The sequence below is a fragment of the Nelumbo lutea genome, chromosome 2 (genome assembly GCF_056320005.1).
Source record: "Nelumbo lutea isolate HS-2025 chromosome 2, American lotus-T2T, whole genome shotgun sequence".
Classification (NCBI taxonomy): Eukaryota; Viridiplantae; Streptophyta; class Magnoliopsida; order Proteales; family Nelumbonaceae; genus Nelumbo; species Nelumbo lutea.
In genome coordinates this window covers 19,118,161-19,144,223 of record NC_142685.1, presented here as the reverse complement: position 1 = coordinate 19,144,223, position 26,063 = coordinate 19,118,161, and the positions used below count along the sequence as shown (strand labels likewise).

The 26,063-nt window shown below is 37.9% G+C and overlaps 2 protein-coding genes across 3 annotated transcripts in view; one reads left to right on the top strand and one right to left on the bottom strand.

Annotated features, from left to right (window-relative positions):
- The first annotated feature begins 3,500 nt into the window (after window positions 1-3,500).
- LOC148868981 (uncharacterized) lies at window positions 3,501-17,823 on the top strand. Of its 2 annotated transcripts, XM_088967427.1 has the most exons (4): window positions 3,850-4,065; window positions 4,767-4,848; window positions 5,270-5,493; window positions 17,373-17,823. In XM_088967427.1, exons 3-4 carry the CDS (start codon window positions 5,311-5,313, stop codon window positions 17,688-17,690), a joined length of 501 nt encoding a protein of 166 aa, XP_088823553.1. In that variant the 5' UTR covers window positions 3,850-4,065; window positions 4,767-4,848; window positions 5,270-5,310; the 3' UTR covers window positions 17,691-17,823. The 2 variants fall into 2 exon arrangements, with proteins under 2 accessions (XP_088823552.1, XP_088823553.1); XM_088967426.1 differs by lacking the exon at window positions 4,767-4,848 and having other exon boundaries at window positions 3,501-4,065.
- A 1,790-nt stretch (window positions 17,824-19,613) lies between these two features.
- Window positions 19,614-26,063, bottom strand: part of LOC148868980 (uncharacterized) — a 47,687-nt gene continuing 41,237 nt past the window's right edge. Inside the window, exons 3-4 of the mRNA XM_088973836.1 lie at window positions 21,884-22,061; window positions 19,614-20,500 (exon numbers count right to left, since the gene is read on the bottom strand). Coding sequence (XP_088829962.1) covers window positions 19,892-20,500; window positions 21,884-22,061 — 787 coding nt within the window. The 3' untranslated portion in view covers window positions 19,614-19,891. The remainder of the gene's footprint in view (window positions 20,501-21,883; window positions 22,062-26,063) is intronic.

Sequence of the window (26,063 nt, the reverse complement as noted above, 5' to 3'; positions counted from 1 at the left end):
TGCACGTATGCACATACAAATCCATCAAATTTCTGAGCCATCGGCTGGCCGGCAAACCATCAAATTGAAAAACTCATTTCAGCATCCCCATCCAATTTTTTTAACTCTGTTTTTTGTTTTGAAAGTTAAAAATAAGTTGGGTTTTTTTTTTTTTAAATACATCTTTTAGGAACCATCAAAATAATGTTTTTTTAAATAATTTTTATAATATAGAAATTATATGATTTATAGAACATAATTTTAAATAACCACACGAAATCATGTTCTTTAAACCAAAAATTTAAGAACACATATTTTGGTTTCAATCTTGGAAACAATAAACATAAATGAAGGTGTTTGACAACATGGTAAATAAAACAAAAATGACCATCATGTTAGCAAAAACAATATAATTTTGCTGATGTGGCAATTATTTTCTTTTCAAAAACAAAATCATATTTCAAGAGGGACCGGATTCAGTCATCGCAAAAACAATAGCATCTTCGGACTTATATTTTATCATTCATGCGGAGATGTTCCCAATGCAGGGCTGCAAGCATTGTGAGGTTGGCGTGATGACAAATTTTTAGCGAGGATTTGCTACTGAATCCCTGATTTGGTTTTGGAGGTGGGGAGAAACCGATACCCATGTTATTGTCTCACTAATCAACCCAACCCAACCCACTATAAACTGATCCATTGGGTTTTCTGGCCCATTAATGGCCCATGGGTGAGTTGGGTCAAGAATTGCAGGCTGGTTCTGTTGACCACAAAACTTGCATATACACAAAATGTGCAGCCACAGGTCGGAAATATCTCTTGTACTAATTATTTAAATTCACAGGAAGATGTTCCCAACGTGCGACTGTGGGTTATATGCACATGGATGTGACCAGCGTTTGTGATCAGCAGATCCACATTTCAAGAATTGCAATTTTTTTTTTTTGGTATTTGGTGTCATGCATCATTAATAATTTTGCTTTGACCCATTTTCTCCAAAGTATTGGTTGTGGGATTTGATTAACCGGCAGAGGATACTAATTTGTCATACAAAATAACAAAGAAAAGGAATTCTCTTTTTTCTTCTCGTCTCCAAGCTAATACCACGACAATGAATTTATTAAATTTTCAATGGATCCAGAATCATGGAACACAACAAACCAATCCAAAAGAAACCCTTCGATAGCTTGATTGATTTTGTACTCTAGAACTGGTTCAAAGACAAATATAACCTATCAAATATATTCATACATTTCACAGATGGTCAACATTTTTTTTTGGTTGCAAGTTCCACAACAAAACCAACTGATTTAAAAAGTGAAACCAAGGATATATTCTTGAATTTCCTGTTTAAAGAACATATTAGCTCCTAAATAGTTGTGATTCAGTTAACAAGTTCCCCCAATTATTTGGGCCATGTCACAAGGTTTTGTTCCAGTTGGGATCTCCTACCCACAAGAACCCTATTCACATCTATCCATGCTTCACTACAACTGTACATTGAATAGGGGAGATGTTCTCAGTGCAGAGCTGTAGCATCATGTGGGTAAGAGATTTGAATTGGTTTTGTTTACCTTTATTTCTATATTTTTCATTGAAAAAAGTCTTTGTTCTTTATTTTCAGGTCTGTAGGGGAATATAGGCCATAGTAACGTTTTAAACGTTATATTTATGCTAAGTGAAAATTTTCTTTTTGCTTCTGTTCAAATAAAATCCCTTTTCTAAAGACAAGGGGATATATAGTTTAGATGGGTAATTTGGATTTTTTATGAAGAAGCTTGAAAGGTCACATGATTTGTTAGTGTAGAGGGGGGGTGTTATTTCATACACGTGAATCTTTAGGGGTAGAAACTTTTGATAGTTTAGGTAACAAAGACTTCGGATCTCCTGCCCACACAGAACTGTCTAATGTCAGAAAAGCATGCTATCACATGAATTCGGTTTCAGTCCTCACAAGACTGTTCATATTGTCCTTTTGTAGCTATGCATTGAAAATATATTCCATGAATAAAAACATAAAGTATAAAAATATTTCCAATTTACAGTTGCAAGTGGCTGTAAGGACGGTATGAACATGGTCTTGTGAGCACTGAATCCAATCACAGCATCCATATACACATAAAGTTGCATAATGTCAATTTGATAGAAGATGGACCAGGGGTTAAGATGGTAAAGCATTAAAGGGGCCGTTCCATTCTACAACTTGAATTGTTCTTCTTGTTGCCGGATCCAAAAACAAATCAAAATCATTTGATTGAAAAGATATTGTTTCTCAAAAATAATCTTAGTTGTGCATATGCTTTTTATTTCTAAAACTGAAACACGAAAATATATTATTGAATATCTGGTTTTACAGACATGTTTTTTTACATAATTCCTTAATATCATGTTACTTTCCAAAATAAAACTTAATATTGTGTTCGAAAATCATATAATTTTTATACTACAAATGTCTTTTTGTTTTAAAACACATTACTTCAGTGGTTCCAAAAACATGTTTTTTTTGAAAATCTACGGTGTTGGAAAAGACATGGTACGGTAGTACCGGATCAGTATTGACCAATCAAAACTCACTCATGATTTTTGATAAATATCACATCATTGGTTAATATGTTTATGATATTAATTGATTGGTCACAAGATTTTCAGATATCATGTCTTTCTAGTATCATAGTCAAACCCTTTTTTCTTTAAATAAAATCAACTTGTTTTTAGATGATGCAGTGGCTTCAAAAAGAAATGAAAACAAAAACATTCATGTTGTAGAACACCCTTAAACATGTAAGTATTTGACTAATTCCAAAGACCAACTTAGTTACTAAGTCTGTTGTTATATATTTCTTCTAATACATTAGATATTCTGGCAATTAAAAATTAGAACAAATTGTACTTTTACCTCATACAAAATTTGTACTTTTTATATCATTTTCACTTATTGGCACCTTAAATTGCATATCAAAAAATGATATAAAATTTGTTCTACTTTCCTCCTACCTCAATTATCTTTCATATAAAGCAGAGATTATACTTATTCACGGGCCAAGGCCATTCAAATTTTGGCAAAAGCCAAGCCCAAATCTGGCCCATGAATAGGTGTAGTGGAGGAACAAGGTTTAGTTGAACACTTTGGCTGTTCAGCAGGCTATGGAATCAATGATAAGGGGCTTTCACAGTGGGGCCCATAAATTTATTATTGACGTAAAACCTCATCATTGATTCCACAACCCACTAAACAATCAAAGCGTTCAACTAACCCGAATTTATAGTGAGACCATATCATCTAGCTTCTTACCTCACTTCATAACAAATAACCCTCTTCCTACCTCTATTCTCTTGCATATAAGGCGGGACAACACCATTTTACTTACTCTTTTAATTTTCACAAACAAACAAGATATGGTCAATGCTAAAGTAAAAGTAAATCAAAATTTACACATAGCCTATTTGTACTCCTAAGCATTTAATTTGCATTGCAACAAAATGCCTACTACTTAGCTTAGGGACAACCAAATGGCCGAACCACTGAACCTCAACTTGGAGTTGGAGGAACAGAGGAACTCCGATCGTCTTTTAAGTATATGTTTGGCATTAATGCTACATATACAACATCATTTTCTAAAAGTGCTGTATATGTGTGGGTTGGAAGCATTGTTTTAGAAAAATTGTGTTTTTTTTTTTTATGTTTGGAAACATTGATGTCAAGTAAGACATTTCTTGGGGTAAGAACAACACCTTCTATTTGATACTAATGCTTCATATTTGTGTTCAACACTGATACCCATTATACTAAGTTCACGTCACTACCACATCATGGTTTCTAACCCATAATTTAGAATACCATTTTTTATGGAAAAACAGTTCAAATATATTGCCGTTTTCAGAAGCACCGATTTTTTCGAAGTTGCACTGATGGATCACAGTATCACCATTTTTCTGGAACGAAGGCATCGATGCCAAACACCGCCTAAAACATTTGTCGAAGCCTTCGGCCTGGCTCGGCCCGTTTATTGTTGCCTACAAGTCTGCACTATGCACCTTTAGGTACTCAAATCAAAAGGCTGCCTGCGAACTGCGTCTGCACATTAGGTACTCACAAGAAAGGTTGATTTGAGTTTTCTTGCAGTATAATGGGGGATAATTTGATCTGGATTATAGTACTTTCTTTTCTTATTGAATATCATGAAATGTGGGGTTCTCTTTTTAGTTTGTTGTATCGGATTGATTATTTATTTTCCGTTTCTGAACTGATTTATAGTATACTTTTCGCGATCAGTTTCTGTATAAATCAAGTCTTTGATGGTTTCTGCTTGCAGTGCGATGTATTTTACTAGTAGTGTAGTAGGACTTATGGTTGTTGTTGCCTGTCTTGATTTGTCTCAATGAATCTGCTTTTTTTTAACTGAATTAATTAGGTACATATGTGTATATTGATTGTACTTTGATTTCAGTTTTCTATTTTTAAAAATTCCAATGTCCTCTCCGGTTCTTATGGTGATAAATGATAATATATGTGTTACTGAGTTCTTGATACATATTTATTTTCAAGGAGAAGGGGGGGGGGTTGCTTTATTAGATTTATTATTAGGTTCTACGGCATTCAGTTGAATTATTTAAGCTTAACTGACTTTAATCCTGGAATTTTATTCTTATAAGATCTCTGTTTATGATATGGTTCACATTAGCATCTTATATATTCTCATTTTCTTTGTTTAGATAATGCCACTTCTTTCCTTTTTTCCCAAAGATTAAAGACTTAGAATTTGTCTTATACCTGTTAAAATGTGCAGCGTCTTCCTTCTGTCTGCTTGTTTATTCAACATACAATCACCTTGACTTTTCAGTTCCCATTGTATACTTTTTCTTGTTGAGGTATTTATTTATGGTTCATTGACAAACAGGTATTATTTTTTTTTCTGGTTCATTAGAGTTTTCAATTTATTTTAATTTTATGTGGAGTATTATTGTGCATATCCATCTTAATCTCTCTTTTGAAAATATGTGGTTTAGCCTGCAAATCTGCAATTCAGGTACCATAGTATGCTTTGTTTTTTTCTGTAATTTGATAATGTCACTGTACATTTTTTACAGCATCTTTTAATTGGGCTTTCTCTAATTCCAATTGTTTTTAGTTATTTTGTTCCACTGTGAAGGAGTTTTCTTCATCCCAAACTGTTTTAGTTAATTTTGTTTGCAATACAAGTGTTTTCTGTTTTATACCAAAATAAATGTTTGATAGTTAAGAGCACTGTGAATTTGGTTGTACTTTTTACTCATTTATGTCCAATCCCAGGTAAACCAGTTCAATAAAATTAAAGGGAAAAAAGAAAGAACATGCCTCTTTATGATTGCATGCTCTTGCTGAAGCCCCATGTAACAAAGGAAGCTCTGATGGACTTGGTTGCTCGGGTAGGAAAACATGTTTACAGAAGGAACGGTGTTCTAACTGATATGAAATCATTTGGTACAGTTCAGTTGGGTTATGGTATTAAAAAGCTTGATGGAAGATACTATCAGGTGCATTTTCTGTAACTGCAATAGTTTTTTTTGCCTGAGTTTTATTTATGACTTTACTTGTTTCTTGTTATTTTTATTGTCTTCGGTTTATCTCTATTGTCCATATTTCTCATCATTACCTATTTCTCATTGTATCATATACATGGGTCAGTAAAAAGAATCTGATGCACAGGGTTTCATTGGATTACATGTTGGAATAGTATTAGATGATTTAGTTGATCTTTGGTTAATTAATTCTAATCAATTTTAATGAATCAGATACCTTTTTCTTCTTTCTATTAAGGCAAGGCATAATTGTATTACTTTCTAAAGAACATGTACTATAGCTCATGTACGGTTAGTTTCTATTCATTGAGAGACAATAACTCCCAAAAATAGTGCTAAGTCACTTGCTATCAATGTTGCATGGACTCAGGCATGGGAATCAGAAATCCAACCCATGTCCTGGACTCCAGGTGCCTGACTTAGCAAGGCTGAAAAAATAAGGATTCGTGGACATGCTTATTTAAAATTATTTTTAATAATATAATATTTAAAAAAATGTTTACCCTTTTTGTGCATGATTGATAATTACATATTTTGATTAATAAATGGATAAGTTAACTTGTTTTGGCCCATATTTTCTGCATGTGTTATTCTGTTTCTAGCTAGCATCAAAGGCCCAGCTTTCACCCCACAAGATTACCAGAGAAAAAAACAAGCCCATGGGAGTATTACAGGGCTAATGGGCATTTTTGGTCTTCTAACATTTTGTTGGTATTAAAGTTTGTCGGGGGTGCTCTACAAGATAAGTTTGCAGTGTACAGTGGCAGCTTTAAAGGTGATTCTTCTAAAAGAAAGACCAAAAGAAAAAGGAAGGTAACTCTTTTCAATTGGGTTGAAAGCTTGAGAGAAGAAATAGAGGAGAAGCACAGAAAGCAAAGGATTGATCTTTGCAAGTAATACTCTCTCTCTCATGTATGTGAAAGTTTGCAATGAGATTAGGATTCGGCATTTGAATGTGTTGGCATTGTGGGTATAATCGTAAACCTGTTAGATTCATAAGGGTGCCAATTGCGGAGTCTGACAACAACTTGACTCATGGACATGTTTTAACTTGCAAATCACTGCATAGACTAAGGTGTCTACACAACCCTAGTTTCTAATCACCATGCATGAGACTAGGTGACTCACTGTTCCATTTCCTGCCGAGAAAATCCATTTCTATCTGTTAACTGCTCCAGTGTCAGGCATTTGTCTAGTGAACTTGTCCAAACCAAAAATGCAGCATTCAGGGAACCAGAGGGGAGGGGGGGTTCTCAAATCTGCTATTACATAATCACTTTTAGCTATTAGGTATTAGGCAGATAGTGCAATCCAAGGGGAGGGATGGAGAGAGAAGTGGAGAAGGGAGATTTTCAACCTGCTATGAGATGGAGACAGGTGGTGAAGATTGAAGCAAAAAATCTTCTGCTCATAGGAAGTAAAAATAGGGGGTAGAAATCACTGAAGGTCAGAGAAAGAGAAACAAGCCACTATTTTTATTTTTATTTTTTTGATCGGAGAATCAATACTTTGGTTGAAAGGATTCTTGGATGGAACAGTTAATTCCATTAAGAGATCAGCCTGGGATGGTTACTCTGGAGATGTTTGAGAGAATGGTGGAGATGGGGAGAAACATGAAGGGATGGTTCATAGGAAACAGATGGTATGTATACCAGAAGGAAGAGAGAGAAGAGGACAGATGCTATTTTCAGACAAATTATAGGGGGTTCATTTTGAAATGTGAAGGTAACAATCTGAAGCAGCAGAAACTTAACAAATTAATTGAAAAATGTCTCGAATCCAAAAGGAGCTCTAGTATTCCAACCCCTTCTCGGGAGGTGTCAAGGGTTGAGAGTCAGGAAGAGAGACAATCAAAAATCTCTTTAACCTGCTCATCCAGAGTGCAAAAAGTGATGTTGGAATCTGGATGAAGAAAAGGGGACTGGAAGTAGAGACTGGTGTTGCTGATAAAAAAAAGTAGAGACTGGTGTTAATGGCGAAGGAAGAAGTAAAAAATTGGAGAGAAATCTTGAATACTGTCATGGAGAAGCTAAAAAATAGGGCCATGGCTATCTTTATCATTTGATGTAAGAAAAGCTATTTTTGGTGTAGGAAAGGAAAATGTTGAGACTTTGACAGTTGAAACTAAGGCAGGCTTGATTATGGTGGAAAGATAGTATCCTTTCTGTAATTGACTAATTGGAAGACGGTAAATGAAGGAAGGTTCAAGTTAAAACTGTTGGGGCTGCCATTCAATTTTTGGAAGGAACATGTGTTTGACAAGATTGCAACTGCCTTGGGAGGAGTTCTTGAAGCTTACCTCGATTTGCATGGTGCAAGATTAAGGGTTTAGGGGTAAAGCCAGAAGATGTTCCTTGTTCATTTGATTTGTTCTCAGATAGTCTATGGAGTAAGGTGTGGATAGTGTTGGAAAATGGAAGTGACGCTGTGGGGAGGTTGCTCCAAGGTTGAAGATGATGGTGTGGTAGTGGGCTAGATTACATATTGAGGAGGAAGAGACGTTAAGGGAAGATGCATGGAAGAAAAGATAAATTAGGAAGTTGAACAGCCAAAGAATAAAGGCCAAATAGTGGCTATACTTGGAAAAGAAAAAAATTCAAATTATTTTGAAAATAAAGTTAGGGAGGCAGGAGCTGATTCTTATGTGGGGGTGGTCAAAAGAAGGGCCACATTGGACCCTAGGTGGGGACCACAAGAAGGGAAGGAGCAAGAAGACAAAAGGACATCTGAACTGACTGGGAAGTTTAATGGGCTTGCTAACAAGCCTGTCCAGCTGGAGAAGCCAATGACCAAAGGTTGGCCCACGTGATGACTATAATAACCATGTGGGTTGAGAGTCAAAGGGTTCAACTGGGGATGATAACTTCCATCTATCATCGTCTCCAAAGAAAGCTTATTTGAAACCTAATTGTGTGTGGGAGACAATATAGTGGATTTCAAGGCAAATATTAGAGAGTGATCATTCTAATCAGTTAGTGGTTGATCGCCCTAACCCCAGATACTCTAGGGAATGACTGAAGGTGTTGATGAAGCTTGGTTTGATTGCTGCTCTTTAGATTAGATGATGATGAATAGACTCAGACAAAGACTCTAACATCGTCAGTATGGAGACTGAAAAAAATGTGAGGAGATGAGAATGATGCGGTGAATACTAAAATACTTATCACAGAAGAGAAAAGTTCTGTCAAATTGGTCCACCTTATGGCTTAAAACAGTTTTTGAAGGGTTGTAGCAGATCCAATAGAGGAATGGAACTATTCTCAGAGTCCAAAAATGGGAATTCTTACTGCTGCTTACGATACCTTCTAATGTGTTTCAATTCAAAATTCCATACTGGCATGTATATCTTGGTTGTCCTTTGTTTGGTCTACCTCTCAATGTGTTTACTGTTTAGGTTTGTTTATTTTGCTAATACCCTTGGTCCAATCATACAAAGCTTGATTCTAGAGCTGTTCAGTGTTTCTTTCTTGATTACTCTACCACATAGAAAGCATATGAAGTCTTTGACCTTGTTTTTGAGAAATAATTTGTTTGTGTTTGTATTTCCTTTTTTCCCCTTCCACTAATTCCCTCTTGGGTGATACTTCTCTAGGGAAGAACATCAATTCTCTCTCTCTCTCTCTCTCTCTGTTGTGCCTTTTTGATATGCTTCTGTCATCAGGTCTAGTGGTGTAAAATGAGCTTCAGGTTGGAAGCATAATGGCAATTTATTGAGATCCCATAGGGTTTGGGGATGCCACAAGAGCAGAAATGATGGCTGTACTACAGAGCCTGAGGGTAAAAGGTTAAATTTCTAACAACTAGTGGTTGAAGGAGACTCTAGAGTTGTGGTAGGATGGTTAAAGAAGGGAAAAAGTGAAGGTACATGACATTAGAGGCATATAGTGAGGGAAATCAAACACCATGCAAGAGAATTCCAAGTTTTGGTTAATTGGGTCCCTACATTTGCAAATAGTTTGTCTGATTCATTTGCAAGAAAGACATTGGCTAAATAAATTGGGAGGAATTTTCTTTATTTTTTTGGGGTGTGTGTATGTAGGGTGAGCACTATTTGGTTAAAACCGAAAAACCGAACCAAAAATTTCGGTGTTGTTTTTTTTGGTTTGGTTTTTGGTTAATTCGTTTTTTTGAATTACAAATTTGGTTAACTGAATTAACCAAACATTCTATTGTTATATATAATATATAATATATTATATATTTATGTTAATATATGTTAGAGTTGGCCGAATAAGGGTAGATTAGTCAACTCACCTTGGTTAAGTTATGAGCTTATGTGGCAGTCTTATTAGAGGTTCTCTGTCCCATACTTAAGTAGGGGCAGTTTAGTCCTTGTACATTTAATTAAAGCCTAATCACTATTAAGAGGTCGACTGATAGGGTTTAGCTATCAGGTTCGACAGTTCTTTCATCATCATCTTCTTCTTCTTCTTCTCCTTCTCTTTCTTCTTCTTCTTACTGGTTCGGACTACTGTAGCAACAGTAGAAACATGGTATCAGAGCGTGACAACTTCAGTTCGTGACCTGTTTCAGTTCGTGCTTCAGTTCTCTCCTTTTCTTCTCTGGGCTGTCAATGGAGAAAAGTGGTTCGTCCCAGGCCTGAAACATTTCAGCTCTTCTTTTTTTTGGTGCGCAGAACCTCCTTTCCTAAGAAAACAACTTCAGTAGTGAATGGTTTGCTGAAGCTCTCAAACGAATGTTGGTTATCTCTCCTCTGTGTGTTGTGGTATTTCTGGGTTGAAAATCTTCAAGAACTTGAGAGGACTGATCAGAACCTAGAGAACTGGGTTGGTTGTTGCCCTGGTTCTTGGAAAAAATTCCAAGAACAGGCTGTGTTTACAGTGACCAAATGGTGTAAGGGCTGCTGCTATAGGTGGCCGAATGGTGCAAGGTGTAATGCAATGGTACTAGTTGAGTTCTTGTTGGTCTTGTGGTGCCCTCTTAAAAGCGTTAAAGCAGGTCTGTATTGTGTGTGACAGCTATGGCTGTGTGGTGGTGCTTGTGATGCACAAACTCTATTGAGTAGTTGTAAGAGAGCTTGCATGTGGTTAGTAAGTGCTGAATTAATGTCGGTGTAGTCTGTGTTTTTTTGTGAAATCAGTAGTGGTGTGGATAAGGACAAAGGCGTGTGTATCTATCATTGTGTTTAGGGACTGCTGTAGGTTCTGGAACATCAAACTCTTGACAGCAGCACTTAGCTGGTGATTGGGAATTCAGATTAGAGGCAGCATTGAAAGAGTATCATGGCAGCAATGGGAGATGATTGTAGTGATCAGAAACCTAGTGTGGTGGTTTCCTCTAACTATCTAGGTGTACAGATGACCTCAATTACATTGAATGGTGAGAACTATGTTCCAGGGGCCAAGTCGGTGGAAGTTTTTCTCAAGGCAAAGAGAAAAGTGAAGCATGTGAAAGAAGATAAACCACTGGCTGACTCTCTAGGGTTTGATGATTGGGAACAGGAGGATGCTCAAATCATGACATGGCTATGGAACAGTATGGAACCCAAAATAAGTGCCAACTTCATGTTCTTAGATACAACTAAGGACATACGGGAACATGCCAAGAAGCTGTATTCTGGGCAAGATAATACTACAAGGGTATATCAGCTCCATCAAGAGCACTTTGGTCTGCAACAAGGAAATAAAACCCTAGAAGAGTACTATGCCAGTATGAAGAACCTCAGAAATGAACTCAATGTCTATCATCCTCTCACTCCAGATGTTAAGGTTCAGCAACAACAGAGGGAGAAATTAGATGTCACAAGGTTCTTAGTGGGGTTGAAATCAGAGTATGAACCAGTTAGGGCCCAAATATTGGGGGGCTCTACCCTTCCTACACTTGAGGAAGTGTTTGCTCGGCTTTGCAGGATTTCTTTGGGACAGACAAAGAATCCCACACAGTCCGATAGATCAGCTTTTGTGATAGCCAGAGGAGGTGTACGTGGTATGAAAGGGGGAGGACATGCCTCCCGAGGAGGTCGTGGTGGTTCCATATTTGGCCGTGGTGGTGGTCGTGACTCAGGGGGAGGCCGTGGCAAAGAAAAAGGCAGCTCTACAAGGAAGTGTACCCACTGTGGCAGGGAAGGACATTCCGTAAATTTCTGTTATGATCTTCATGGCCGCCCTCCCTCTAAATGGGCCAATCATGCTACTACTGGTGGGGCTGATGTCGGTGATAATCAACAGGCAGACCTAACTCCTTCCACATCTACATCTGTTTCCGGAAGGGAGATGGTGAGTGTACCGCGTGATGAGTATGAACGATTCCTTCAGTCCACTTCACAGCACACTACTGCTACTCTTTCCCACTCAGGTATAGCTTGCTTGTCATTTAAAACCTCTCCTTGGATTATTGACTCTGGAGCCTCTGATCACATGACCGGGACTCCAGGTGTGTTCTCTTCTCTCTCTGAAACTTCCACATCTCAAACTGTTACCCTTGCCAGTGGTTCCTCCTCTCCCATCTGTGGTGTTGACAATGTTGACATGGCTTCTCTTTCTTTATCATCTGTTCTATATGTCCCCAAGTTTCCATTCAATTTTATGTCTGTTAGTAAATTAACCAAGACTCTTAACTGTTCTGTTACTTTTTTCCCTTCCTCTTGTGTTTTTCAGGATCTCAGGACGGGGAAGAAGATTGGTGGGGGGCATGAAGCTGGTGGATTGTGTTATCTTGACGGTGGTGGATCGTCAGTTGCACTTCAGACTTCACTCACTCCTCTACAGTGGCATTGTCGACTGGGAAATCCTTCTCTCAAGGCACTCAAGATACTAGTTCTGTCTTTGAGTCATTTGTCAGTGTTACAGTGTGAGTCGTGTCAGTTGGGAAACATCGTCGTGTTTCCTTCACTCCTAGAGTTGAAAGTCGTATGTTGAGTCCTTTTGCTTTGATTCATTCAGATGTTTGGGGCCCGATCAAAATAGTCTTATAATGGTTACACGTATTTTGTCACCTTTATTGATGATTGTTCAAGAATGACATGGATTTATTTAATGAAACAAATGAGTGAATTATTTTCCATTTTTCAAAAATTCCATGCTGAAATACGTACACAATTTGGTGTTCCAATCAAAGTTCTTCGTTCAGATAATGGTCGTGAATATTTTCTAACTTCTTTTCAACAGTATTTAGAACAACATGGCATCATTCATCAAACTTCATGTGCATCCACTCCTCAACAAAATGGGGTGGTTGAACGGAAGAACCGTCATCTCCTTGAAACGGCTCGGTCTATTCTTCATCATATGAGTGTTCCTAAACGGTTTTGGAGTGATGTTATACTTACTGCGTGTTTCCTCATTAATCGGATGCCCTCCTTTATTCTTCATGGTCGGTCTCCCTTCTCTATCTTGTTCCCCAACTTGTCTCCCTTTCCATTAACACCTCGTATCTTTGGCTGTGTGTGCTTTGTTCACAATCTGAGTCCTGGAATAGACAAGTTGGATGCACGCTCCATTAAGTGTGTCTTTCTTGGCTACTCTCGGACTCAAAAAAGGTACAAGTGTTACAATCCCATTACTCGGAAGTGCTATGTCTGTCCTGATGTCACATTTTTTGAGTTTGTTCCCTTCTCAGGAACTGAAGCATTTTCGTCTCCACCTTTACTTTCTCTTCCTCTTCCGGTCAATGATCCCGTTCTGGGTGTTCCTGTTGGAGTTGACTCGTCACCTCATCCAGTGCAGATCCCTACTGAACGACCACCAATTTGGCAAGTGTATACACGTCGAACGACACCGGCCCCTCCTCCAGCTTCTACCTTGTCCGCGGATCCTATCATTGCTCCTGTTGTTGGCCCCTCAGGACGATCTACCCGTTGCCTTACGGAAAGGTAAATGTAGTTCTACTCTCCATCCCATTTCCAATTTTATTTCAGTATCTCGCCTTTTCGCCTCACATCGCCAGTTTGTTTCACTATTGTCATCTATTTCCATACCTAACAATGTCCAAGAGGCTCTTAGTTCACCTGGGTGGAGGTAGGCAATGGAGGAGGAACTCTCTGCTCTTTAGCATACTCACACGTGGGAGCTCACTACTCTTCCTCCTGGTAAGCATATTGTGGGTTGTAAATGGGTGTATACTGTTAAATACTTGCCAGATGGTAGTGTGGAGCGTCTGAAAGCCAGACTTGTTGCTAAAGTTATTCACAGTTGTATGGAGTGGACTATATGGAAACCTTCTCTCTAGTGGCTAAGATTAGCTCTGTCCGCGTGTTAATTTCCCTGGCAGTTATGTATGATTGGCCCTTATTTCAACTTGACATAAAAAATGCCTTCCTTCATGGTGACCTTATAGAGGAGGTATATATGGAGCAACCACCTGGGTTTGTTGCTCAGGGGGAGGCTGGTAAGGTGTGCAGACTGAAGAAGGCAATTTATGGGTTGAAACAATCGCCTCGTGCTTGGTTCGGGAAGTTTAATGAAGTGGTGAAGAATTTTGGAATGAAACAATGCCAGGTTGATCACTCAGTGTTCAGCTATGACTCAGAGGCTGGAAAGATTTTATTAGTGGTCTATGTGGATGATATTGTCATAACTGGCAGTGACAAATTGGGGATCGACAAACTCAAGGTCTTTTTGCAAAATCATTTTCAAACAAAAGACCTTGGGACATTGAAGTATTTCTTGGGTATAGAAGTTGCTAGATCAAGACAAGGTGTAAACCTGTGCCAAAGAAAATATGTTCTCGATCTATTGGATGAAACAGGACTGTTAGGTGCAAAACCGGCTGAGACTCCTATGGAACCAAATGTTAAGTTGAGCAGTGATACAGGGGAAATATTTGATGATCCTGGAAGGTATAGACGACTAGTGGGGAAGCTGAACTATTTGACTATCACGAGACCAAACATCTCCTTTGCAGTCAGTGTGGTGAGCCAATTTATGCAGAACCCTCGTATATCTCATTGGGATGCAGTTCTTAGAATTGTAAGATATTTGAAGGGAGTTCCGGGCCGTGGGCTATTGTATAAACCAAGAGGAAAACTTGAATTAGTTGGGTACACGGATGCAGATTGGGCGGGCTCTATGTCTGATAGAAGATCTACTACAGGTTACTGCACATTTCTTGGAGGAAATCTTGTGACGTGGAAGAGTAAAAAGCAGACGGTTGTGGCTAGAAGCAGTGCTGAAGCCGAATACAGAGCCATGACACACACTACATGTGAATTAATGTGGTTGAGGAATCTCCTACAAGAAATCGGGTTCCACATGGATAAACCTATGAAGTTGTACTGTGACAATCAAGTTGTGCTCCATATCTCATCCAACCCTGTTTTTCATGAGAGAACAAAGCACATAGAGATTGATTGCCACTTTGTTAGGGAGAAGGTTCTTACTAGAGAGATAAGCACAGATCATGTAGGCTCAGGTGATCAGTGGGCAGATTTGTTTACAAAAGCCTTAAGCTCAGGGAGAGTGAACTATATATGTAACAAGTTGGGATTATATGACATATATTCTCCAGCTTGAGGGGGAGTGTTAGAGTTAGCCGAATAAGGGTAGATTAGTCAACTCACCTTGGTTAAGTTATGAGCTTATGTGGTAGTCTTATTAGAGGTTCTCTGTCCCATACTTAAGTAGGGGCAGTTTAGTCCTTGTACATTTAATTAGAGCCTAATCACTATTAAGAGGTCGGCAGATAGGGTTTAGCTATCAGGTTTGACAGTTCTTTCATCTTCTTCTTCTTCTTCTCCTTCTCTTTCTTCTTCTTCTTACTGGTTCGGACTACTGTAGCAATAGTAGAAACAATATATAATAAAACGAAACTTGATTTCATAATATTTATTTTATAATATACAATATACAATATATTATATGTTACAGTATATAAGAGTATATATTATTAAAATTCAGTTTTAACCGAAAATCAAATTGAAAATTTCAGTTTTGGTTATTTCGGTTTTTCTACAATTCGGTTTCATTTTTTTAGTTTGGTTTTTAAAATTTTGGTTTATTTAGTTCTGTTTTTAACTGAATAAACCGAATGCTCACCCCTATGTGTGTGTGTGTGGGGGGGGGGGTGGGTTAGTGAAGACAAAACAAGTATTCAGTTCAGCCACATAGAGAAGGCTTGAATTTTAGGGGGGATAGGCTTACACTATATCTCTTTCACCCGGAAGTCCACCCCTTGAGTGGTAGATGAGGCAAGGGATTTGTAGAAGGCAGAGCAAGTGAAGAGACCATCTAGGGAAGGCAACCAAATTCTAGAGTTCTCAAGGGAAGGGTCCAAAGAAACTTGTCTTAGAGTGTCTAAGAGGTGAATCAAGGAAGAGCATTTGTTTTCTCTAAACTCTCTTCTGAACCCCAAGTTCCAGTCCATCCCAGTTGGAGGTGTTCCCTATCTGAAGACGATTTCTCCCTTAAGGAGAGACAAAGCAAAGAGATCAGGATATTGATCTTTAAGTAGAATTTCACTCACCCACAATCCTCCCAAAACTGAATTTTGTCACCCCTTCCCACATCAAACATGGTGGAATTAAGAAAGTTTGGGTACACTTCATGAATCGCTTTCCATGGGAAAGCTGAAGAAGAATGAGGGGCTAATTTTGCCTTCCAACCCATGAATGTTTACTATTACCTTGTGCCACAGCCTATCACTGTCAAATGGGAATCTCCATAACCACTTACCCAATATACCAGTGTTTCTAGAGATAATGTTTCCTATCCCTGGACCTCCACTTTCTTTGGGCTTACTGACCTGTTCCCATTTAACTAAGTGATCCTTTTTGTCCTCTCCTGGTTCCCAAAGAAAGCCTCTCATATACTTCTCTGTTTTACTATTTTGACCGAGATACGGAAGGTGGAGGAAGTAAATGGGATATATAATTAAATATTATTGAATTTGATTGGGGGTGAATCCATATTTAATCCAATTATAAACAGATTGAATTTAGATTGCATTAATCAGATTGGATTCATATTTGAATTTGGACAAATGGATACCATTTGCAAACCCATTCTGGTGCACCTCCGGAGTCTTTTTCATTACTCAAGTCAGTGGGTGGTTTCAACCCTATTTTGCTAGATTGAGTAGGAAAGGGAACAATTGGGAAACTATGCTTCTTGTTAAAATTTAGTTATTTATAGTTTCTAATAGCACAATGAGAAATGCTTACATGAAGACGAGAAAATGGCACAATAAGAATATCTATTTACATGATCCACCTATATCTCACTCCCACTAGGTAAAATGCGTACATAGTCTCCTGCTGGTCGTAGCGGAGACTTGAGATCGAGTCCCGCCTGCACCTGGGTTGGGGGTTGGGGGATAGGATACCCCCTGTTGTGTAGCCCTTCAAAAGAAAAAAAAAAAGAAAAGAAAGAAACGTCTGTTTCTAAAATCCAATAGCCCCCCGTATTAATATATTGACATCACATTGTCAGGAAATTAAGCTCTCAATGTAACTATGGAAAAGGGTGGTCTGAAAGCCTAGCGGAATTAAGTTTAGACAATAAATGCAGCTTGCAAAAATAATACAATTTTTAGACAAGTTCCCCTTCAGAATGATTTATCACTATAATGATTGGAATTAGAAGAAAGTGATTATTTTTGCCATGTGTTAATCTTTTACAGAACATATGTAATAGGTATATAAGGGCATCTTTTTTTTTCTGCTTCTTTTATTTCCTTGATTAACAGTGTTGGAAATTATAAGAAATTGGTTTTGACATAATAAACAGATGCACTCATGTTGGAGTTGTGCCATCTCATGTATTTGGAAGCTTGATAGTCTTTTTCTCCAAGTAGATTGAGAAAAATTTTCCCTTTCATCAAAACTTGTTTCTAATTGTATAAAAAAGTAATAAACACCATTTTGATATTGCCTCAAACAGGGTCAGCTGATGCAGATGACAATGATGGTAACTCCCAACTTCAATAAGGAGTTGCATTATCTGAATAAGGAAGATAGGCTTCTCCGCTGGCTCTTAGTAAAGCACAGGGATGTTAAATTTGGCCTGGACTTGATGAATGAGGATGACGGTAAGGATGACCTGGGCAGGTTTCAAAGAAGCAGTTTGTTTGGTGATGAGGACATTGATAACGATGATAACGATGACGATGATGAGGAGTATGAAGTGGAGGAAGCAAAGAGCAATAAAAATGCTAGCCAAACTCGTCTTTATATTCATAATCATGTTAACCAACATTGAATGTTGATCGTCACATTGGAATCTTGTTCTTCTCGAGCTAATATCTGAACTTGGTTGCATAAATGAATGCAGAATACAATAGAAAATTGATATAGATATTGAAGGGAAAACCAAGGTCATTTTCATTTGCAAAGATTACTGTTGAAACTTTTTATATGCAAGACACATGGAGACATGGAGAGCTTCATGACTTGTTCCCTTCAAACTTTATCCCTTTTTAGGCTTTTAAAAAATAAAAATTATTGATTTTTATTAATAGGTGAGACAAGGGGGAGTATCAAATTTTATACTGATGAGGATATATATATATATATATATACACACTGATGGGAGATGAAAAGACGTTACAAAACATACTCATTGCTTAATATATGTGGTTTCTACCCAAGAGAGGTGGAGGACTAACCTCAGTATCTGCAAGGGGATGCTAATGCCACACGCATAAGAAATGAACATTGGTTGGGGGATGGGTTAGCCCCCGTTGTATCGCCCTTCAAAAGAAATAAAAAAAAGGAAATTAACATGGTATCTATGAATTCAATTCAGCGGTTGACTTGGAATATTGTCATTATGTACAGCGAAGTACTGTTACTAGGAAATGCATGTGTGGATGCTATCTGCATTTCTTATTGGTAAGATTAGCATTATCCTATTTCTTATAGAATGAATAAAACAACAATAACATTAACTACCAACATTCAATTTGTTCCAGCATTCTCTAAATTGTAATACCAACTACCAAGTTCATGAGATGTGATAACATTACTGTTTAAATTAGATGGTAATAGAATCCAATACGTATGTGGATATTCCTGGGGATGATCCTCTCTAGTTGCTACCTTGCTTTGTGGGCTAAATTCATGAGTTGGTCTGTGAGATAATTTTGACCCGATCAGGGGTTTCATCATTTTCGTTCACCACCCGTTTGGAATTTGGAGGTATCGAAGAGAACTATTTGGCCTCATGATCAGCACATTTTCGGTGGGATCATCAAATGGCCAATCACATTTCACAATCTAAATGAGCGCATCACAGCATTAGTATTGATTCTATAAAGTACGCAGTTTTAGTACAAATTTATATTTATATATAAATAAAAATTACAGTGGGTTGATGTATGTTTTACACTGAATTACTTCACATAACCTGTAAAATGTTGATATTTAGTGCATGCTTATACCTTATTTATAGAGTCAATTGAGCAGTGGAAATTGTGTATGCCCGATTTATTTGGGAAGAATGAAACAAGGCTGTTTTCAAAAGAGTTAAGCCAGACCCAAGAAGAGTTCAATACTGGAGCTATCAGTACCTATCAATTTCAGCATCGGAAGTACTCCTAACTCCTAAGCTGCAAAATACAGCATCATTCATGCATGACAATACTTGTTTTTCCATTTATGTTATTTATGTTGATGATTCTTGTGTAAATTTGCATGAATCCACAGTAGGATATGTTCTTTTCTCGCCTTCCGACTCTTTCATTGTGACAATTGGAAACTTTTGCATTGCTCAACATGCAGTACAGGCTGAATGATGGACTCTCCACAGGACTCAGATATTTATGGATGCCCAACCTATATAATGAAGGACATCAGTACAACTAAGAAACCAAGATGGGAACCAAGCTGGCTGAGAGATCTGTGCACTCACCCAGTCCTGTAACAAAACTGTACTGTTTCAAAGCTTGATTAGTGGTCTCTTTTTTTGTGCCAAAAAATAAAAAGATAATATGTAGGTTTCAATGCCATATGATACTGATATCCATGTCCCTTGATATTTGAATCTTTCTCTTAAGTCAACTGCAGCTCACAAGATAGCTACATCGAAGATTTGCGGTTGAATTTTTTGCGAGAATATGCAACTGAAAATCTGAAACACTGGTTTGATTTTGGAGGTGGGGAGAGTATTTTGACACGTTAGAAAGCATGGATAAAATCACCAATCCAACCCCCTGATAAATGAGTTGGTTGGACGGATTGCATAGGTTGGGTCGAGAATTGCAACCCCTGTTTTTTCAATAAGAGAATAACATTATTCATCTATACCAATTTTCCATGCAAAATCATTGAGAAAAGGGTTCCTTTTCATCTTCACTTGTCCAAAAAGCTAATACCAAGATAATGAAGTGATCTTACAAGTCTATATTAACACTTATTTGATAAAGATGGCCTTTACCTGAAGATAACCATTTATGTTTGGCCTCACCCTTCTGACTGCCCAAAATATCTCCCAGCAATCGTGACCAGTATGTTCAGCATCACAACCTCGTCATCGGATTCAGATTTTCCAGCTCGCAAGCTTGCACACTTTCTAAGTAAACTTCGCATTGATGCAGACATGTCAGCATCAAAAGGAGTATCTACGGATGCACATAGAGCAAATAACCATGCACAATCATCCCAAGACAAACCGTTTTTGGTTTCTAACGAGTGTATGCGACTCTTAAGCATCAAAGCTCGAGATATGAAGTCCATTCCTAATATTGCAGGCAATGTAGGAGCTCCATCAGTTAGATCTGACTGGTGGTGGTTACCTGTAGTTTTGAAAATGCAACTCTCAAGAGGCTGGCAGTTGTCGTCTTCACCAGAGAGTGTGAGTAGTTTCTGGTTATCAGAACCTTTAGGCCCAAAACTCCCAAGATGCTGGCAGGTCTCAACTTCATCAATAGTTGTAAATAATTCCAGGTCTTCAAAATTGTTAAGATCAGTACTATCACAATGCTTTTGCAAGCTGGTAGTTTCAATTGCAGTCACCAAAGGTTGCATGCAGTGAGAGTATCTGTTACTAGTACTTCCAATATCCAACAGAACCTGAAATTATTAAAACAAATGGAAGAAATTAAGCCAATGCTGAAAAGTCAAATAAATAAGTGAAAGCGCAGAAAGCATGCTCTTGCACATGCACACAGACACCCACACCCACATCCATGCACACAAACAGCTGTCTAATGTCAATTTGATAGAAAAGGAACTCGGGATTAATCTGGTAAGGCATTTAAATGGTACAAATAATTTGACTAATTCTAAGAACCAATCAACCAGTGCAAGTCACTAAGTTCTGTTGTAATTGAGCTCTTCCCCCTATGCATAAAGAGCCCCCCACCCCTCAAAAAAGGAAACATGAATGATACTTTTCATCCATAAAACATGGCTCTTTTTTTTTTCTCTGTTATATGACCTTCACAGGGTTCAAAAACTTAAAGCACCAAAATTTGTGTTTTCATCGAGCAACAGAATTTTGTCCTGCAGACTATTTAACAATGTTAACCCTGATGCTGTGTTTGGTTTGAAGGAAAAAGTAGGGAAAGGAAGGGAGAGGTAGGGAAACCTTTACAAAATACAGGTTTCCTTACTTTTCCCTTTGTTTCCCTAACTTCACCTTCAAAACCAAACATAGCATAAGAGTTATGCCCCTCAACAGACTGATTTTCCTTGATAAGATTCTCATGACATTTAGCTGCAACGCCTACAACAAAACACAATATAGGCTGATCCTGTCTGTGACATAAAATAAAATATAAATTCACAATCTCTTGGTATAAAATGAGGTTATTTTCAATCAGCAGGAAAAAAAATGGGCCAAAAATTATTTATTTTATGAGATCCTGCACTGACCTTGCTTCAAAGAATCCTACTTTTAAAAGGAACAACTTTATTTAAGATGGTCACCTAGTACTCTCAAATGCAATGTACACACAAATGAAATTACTTCATTCTAGCTTGTTTCAAAATGCCTATTATTTATTAGAGGATGCCTTTGAGTTCTGAGAAAGAGGTTTTTACTTGGATTGCTTATGTAATTTGCTTATCCAATCTTTTCCACACTTTGTTGCCCCCACTCAGGTTGGACTAGTGTCAATCAGGTTCAGATTGAGCTCCTTAGAGACCTTTAGATCAGGTTATAAACAGATTGTTAGTCCCATGCGCTAGATTTAGATTGGCCATCAAGACAACTTGGCAACCCCTGATGGCACCCCTGGGAGGGAAAAGAAGTTTCTGTACAAGTAGAAGGGAAAAGAAGTTTCCACAGAGAGTACTTAAACAGCATAGGATTACAAAGGTCCAGTCAGTATTACAGTTTCTCAACAAGTAGTCAGTCATACCATAGTTCTTAACTCAAAATCAGCATTATTAGATCAGGAGAGAGAGAGAGAGAGAGATGGTTTAAAAAAATTGAAGATCAGAAAAACTAACCATTCTAAGCTCTGAAAAATCAGAAAGGAAAGAATCCTCCCACTCTTTCAATGGCAGAAGGTGCTCTGGGCACTTTGCTATATCTGGAATCTTGGGCATATAAACTGTCTGATCACTCATAAGCTTGGTCTTATCAAGTTTTGCCACTTTCACTTTCGGGATATGTGCAGCTTCCCACCTTACATGGATGGAACACTTATTTGTTAAGCATAAATAAACAAATAGATGAAATAAATAATAACAGAGTTACAATTGCCTCTGCAAATTGCCAAAAATAGGTCTCTCACAGACTTGTATTTTTTTCTTTTTGTTTTTATAGGTAAGTTTTCTATAGTCTAGACTTAATCTTAAGTCTTAATATGGAATCACTTTGATGGATTCTTGAATCCCAGAAGGTGGTTCTTAACCCTTAAGCCTAAGAGACTGAATTTTCAAGATCTACATTTAAGATGCACAACCAAGTTACAATACCAGATAAAGAATTTTGTTGCTCCAGTTGCATAACCAAAGAAATTCACTGCAAGGCATCTCCAATTTGGGTTTTTGGGTGCTTTTTTTGTTCCCTCCACCTCTCTCGTTGGAGGTAAGCTTTCTCTCAGTTCTTGTTCATTTATAATATTTATCAAATCCTTCTGTTGGGAATAGCATCTGCTGTACCTTGGGTGCAGTCTATGGGCTGTTTATGAAGTATATTCCTGTTTCCAAGTTCTTGCCCTTGGAAACACAGACCAGATTTTGCCTGGACCAAAGAAACTGGTAATTTAAATTTGATATAACCAACAGTTATCAATTGGACCATGTTGTTTCTGTGATGTCATAAAAAGATACACATTGGGAGTAAAAACTTCAAATCAACATAGTAGCAGCAATCTAGGTTTCTTTTTTGCAAGAACATTCCTTTTTTATCAACAAGAGTGAATATGAACACATTCAAAAGAATTTGGAGGGGGTATATATACGAAGTATGAACACGTTAGTTTCTCCAGCTGTCTAGTTGTTTGCTACAGGACAGACAGAGCATTCAAGTTAATATATGTTTTTTATTGGTATTCCAGTTAATGAATATCAATGGAACAAATAAAGCCAAATCCCGTAGAAAATATAACCCATATATTTCTTGCTATGGTTTTTGTGATATGAGAAGGTGATATAGGTCAAAAGGGTGCAAATTGCATGTTCTAGAAAAAAGGATATGTTTGGTGCCTTGGTAATAGGGATCAATCAGCACACTTAAAGACATTGTTCATGGGATTTGGGCTGAATTTAGTCAGAGGGGTATCTTAATCTTTTTTTTTATCAGCAAATAACTTTGTTTAATAATTGACATGTGAAAAAGCATTACAATTTGTTGACCAGAGTGTCTCCCCCAAAACATAAGCTAGATTACAAACAAGCCCAAAACAATTGTTGCCTTGCTGTTCCTTGTTTAGCAAGGGAATCAGCCAACCCATTTGCACTCTTTACCCACTTGAATTCAGCATTTAACTCTCTTGCAATTCTTTCAACTTCCCTGTAGACATTTTTTAGAGTCCAAGGTAAATTTCTATTGCATCTAGTCCAAGAGATGATTACTTTTAAGTCATGTCATTAGTGATGTTTAAATTTTCAGTGAGTTCAGTTTAGTAGCTTATACTTTATATTACAGTGGCAGAATTGTACTAAAACAGAGTTTGGGCCAATCTTATAGTCTATATGTCTTTGTTTGTTTGTTTTATGTTTGTCAAAACATGGATACTATTTTTAGTCAAATCTTGCTTACTATTGTGATGGTAAATGGTTTCTACCAACCCTACAGTGAATCTAGGCTTTCCTTTCTTTCTCTGCAAGATTTCAAGTTTCAATAATACCTCATGAAAGCTTCCAACAACAATCATCCAACATCTCTAAAGGACTGAAATTGATGCAGGTATATCTTTTTTTTATCAGGAACTCATGAAAGGACTTAATTAATTTTAAAAGGAAGCAGAGAAACAAAACATTGTGGAAAATACAGATGACACCAAATGTCTAAACCCCCTGAACATATTACAGCTGAGCCCAAAACATACTGTCTCTGAACCCCTTCGCTGAGCTAGACCATCTGCCAGACTCTTGGCAGATCTAATCCAATTAACCTGAATAAACATGCCCCTAGAGAGCCATTTGAAATGCCTAAGGACATTCCTTAGATGCCAAGATACTCCCTCACCCTTCTTTAGCCATTCTACTACTGTTTTGGAGTCACCTTCAATAACTAATCTTTCAATACCCAATTCTTTGGCTTTCTCAACTCCAAAAACAGCAGACGAGAAGTCTGCAGATGCCACATCACCTTGCTCAATTGGACCTGACAAAGAAAGCACGTATATTTCCTTCCTCAACTCTGATTACACCTCCAATTCCGGAGGGGCCAAGATTTTTTGTTTAGGCAAATTTAACCAAATTTCATTAAAGAAAGAAGAGGTACATGAGAAGATGTATAAAACAGGGGAAGATCCCCAAAAGCCTACAGAGGAGGAAACTTGTCACTATACAAATAATCCAAATGCACACGATATTTGGCTAATCCATCTGCTATATGATTTAGTTTCCTAGGAATCCAAGTTAATCTTGCATTTTAACAGCCTAGGGAGTCCCTAGCCTCTGCCAAATAGTGGCTCAGTCTCCAAGGTTCCCCCCTCCTTGTCCCTTAACCATTTTATAGTGTTTGCTGAGTCACCTGTAATGGTTGAGTTCTGAATTCCCAAATTTTTCACTACTCTGATTCCGGTTAGAGCATCCACCACTTCAGCCTTTGTAGAATCAGCCAATCCAATTGGACCGCTGAAAGTCCAGCAGATGCTGCCCCTTGCATCCCTTACTATGCCTCCAATGCCAGATAAGCCATGATTACCCAAAGCACTTCCATCAAAGTTTAGGGTCACCACTCCATCACCGAGAACAGCTGGCTGTCTCAAGGATTGCTTGTTGAGTTTAAGGAAGAAAAAGAAAGGTGTGAGCATCTCTATTGAGGTCATTGACTAAGAGACCTTTGAACATATCTGAATTGACAGTCCAGAAGTTAGAAAGGTAAGTGATGTCTGAAATTAACTTTTTGAGGGGCCTGAATTTATTATCAAATAGGCGTTTATTTCTTTCATCCCAAACTCCCCACATTACTGCATGTAGCACAGATGCCAATAAACTTTAACCCTTGTTCTTAGGCCTATTCCTTACCACTGATGCAAGAAATCCAGAATATGCTCTGATATAGCCCAATTGTATCCGACATTATCAAGAAATGAAACCATATGTTTTGAGTGAACTTACAGTGAAGAAGAATGTGATCTGCTGATTCACCCTCACTCAAACATAAAATGCAAGCATGAGGAGAGATAGTCTTCCCAAGTTCTTCTGTAGGAGATCACAAGTATTTAATCTCAGAAGACAAGCTTCCCAAACAAAGAAACAGACTCTTGGTGGGATATGGCTAAACCAGATCTTCTTGAAAGGGAAAGAGGAATTTTGCTCACCTGCAGTCAGAGCCTTGAACATAGACTTAGAAGAAAAATCGCCAGTTGGGTGGAGGGTCCAGACTCGGGTGTCAAAGGAGGAGGAGGAAATGTAGGCTTCTTAAAGGGTCTGAAATAAAGCAATTAAGTCAGAGATCTCTGGGTCTCTTAGGGGTCTTCTAAGGCGAAGGTCCAAGGTGTTTTCAGCAGTTTGGTCTGGAAGGCAGGAAGAAACAGTAGCTTCTTGGTCTAGGGTGAGGTTGAAAAGTCTGGGGAAAGAGGCAGCAAGGGTAAATTCTCCCCACCAAAGGTCTTTCCAAAATTTTATTTTAGAACCATTACCTACTTTATATCTTATAAAAGGAAAGAAAAAAGTGAGTGGAGACTATACCTTTCCAAGGATTTGTTGACTTTATCTTGTTCAAATGGAGATTGTTATCCCACCCGTTTGTGTTTGACCCATACTTGCTTGAAATGATAGCTGCCAAAAGGGCATTGGATTCTTTAGGGAACCTCCAAAGCCATTTACCCTGGAGAGAGGAATTTTTCTCTTTCAAGTGCCCAATTCCCAAGCCTCCTTCCTCTTTAGGCTTGCAAACTTGTTCCCAACTGACTAAGTAGCTTCTTTTCTCCCCACCTTCCCGAAGAAAGTTCCTTTAAAGCTTCTCAATCTAATTTCTGACTTTGGTCAGAATTTGGAATACTGAAAG

Coding starts and splice junctions, on each gene's coding strand:
- LOC148868981 (XM_088967426.1), top strand. CDS start 5,311: ATGCCTCTTTATGATTGCATGCTCTTGCTGAAGCCCCATGTAACAAAG. Junction 5,494..17,372: donor TTGATGGAAGATACTATCAG/GTGCATTTTCTG, acceptor TGCCTCAAACAG/GGTCAGCTGATGCAGATGAC.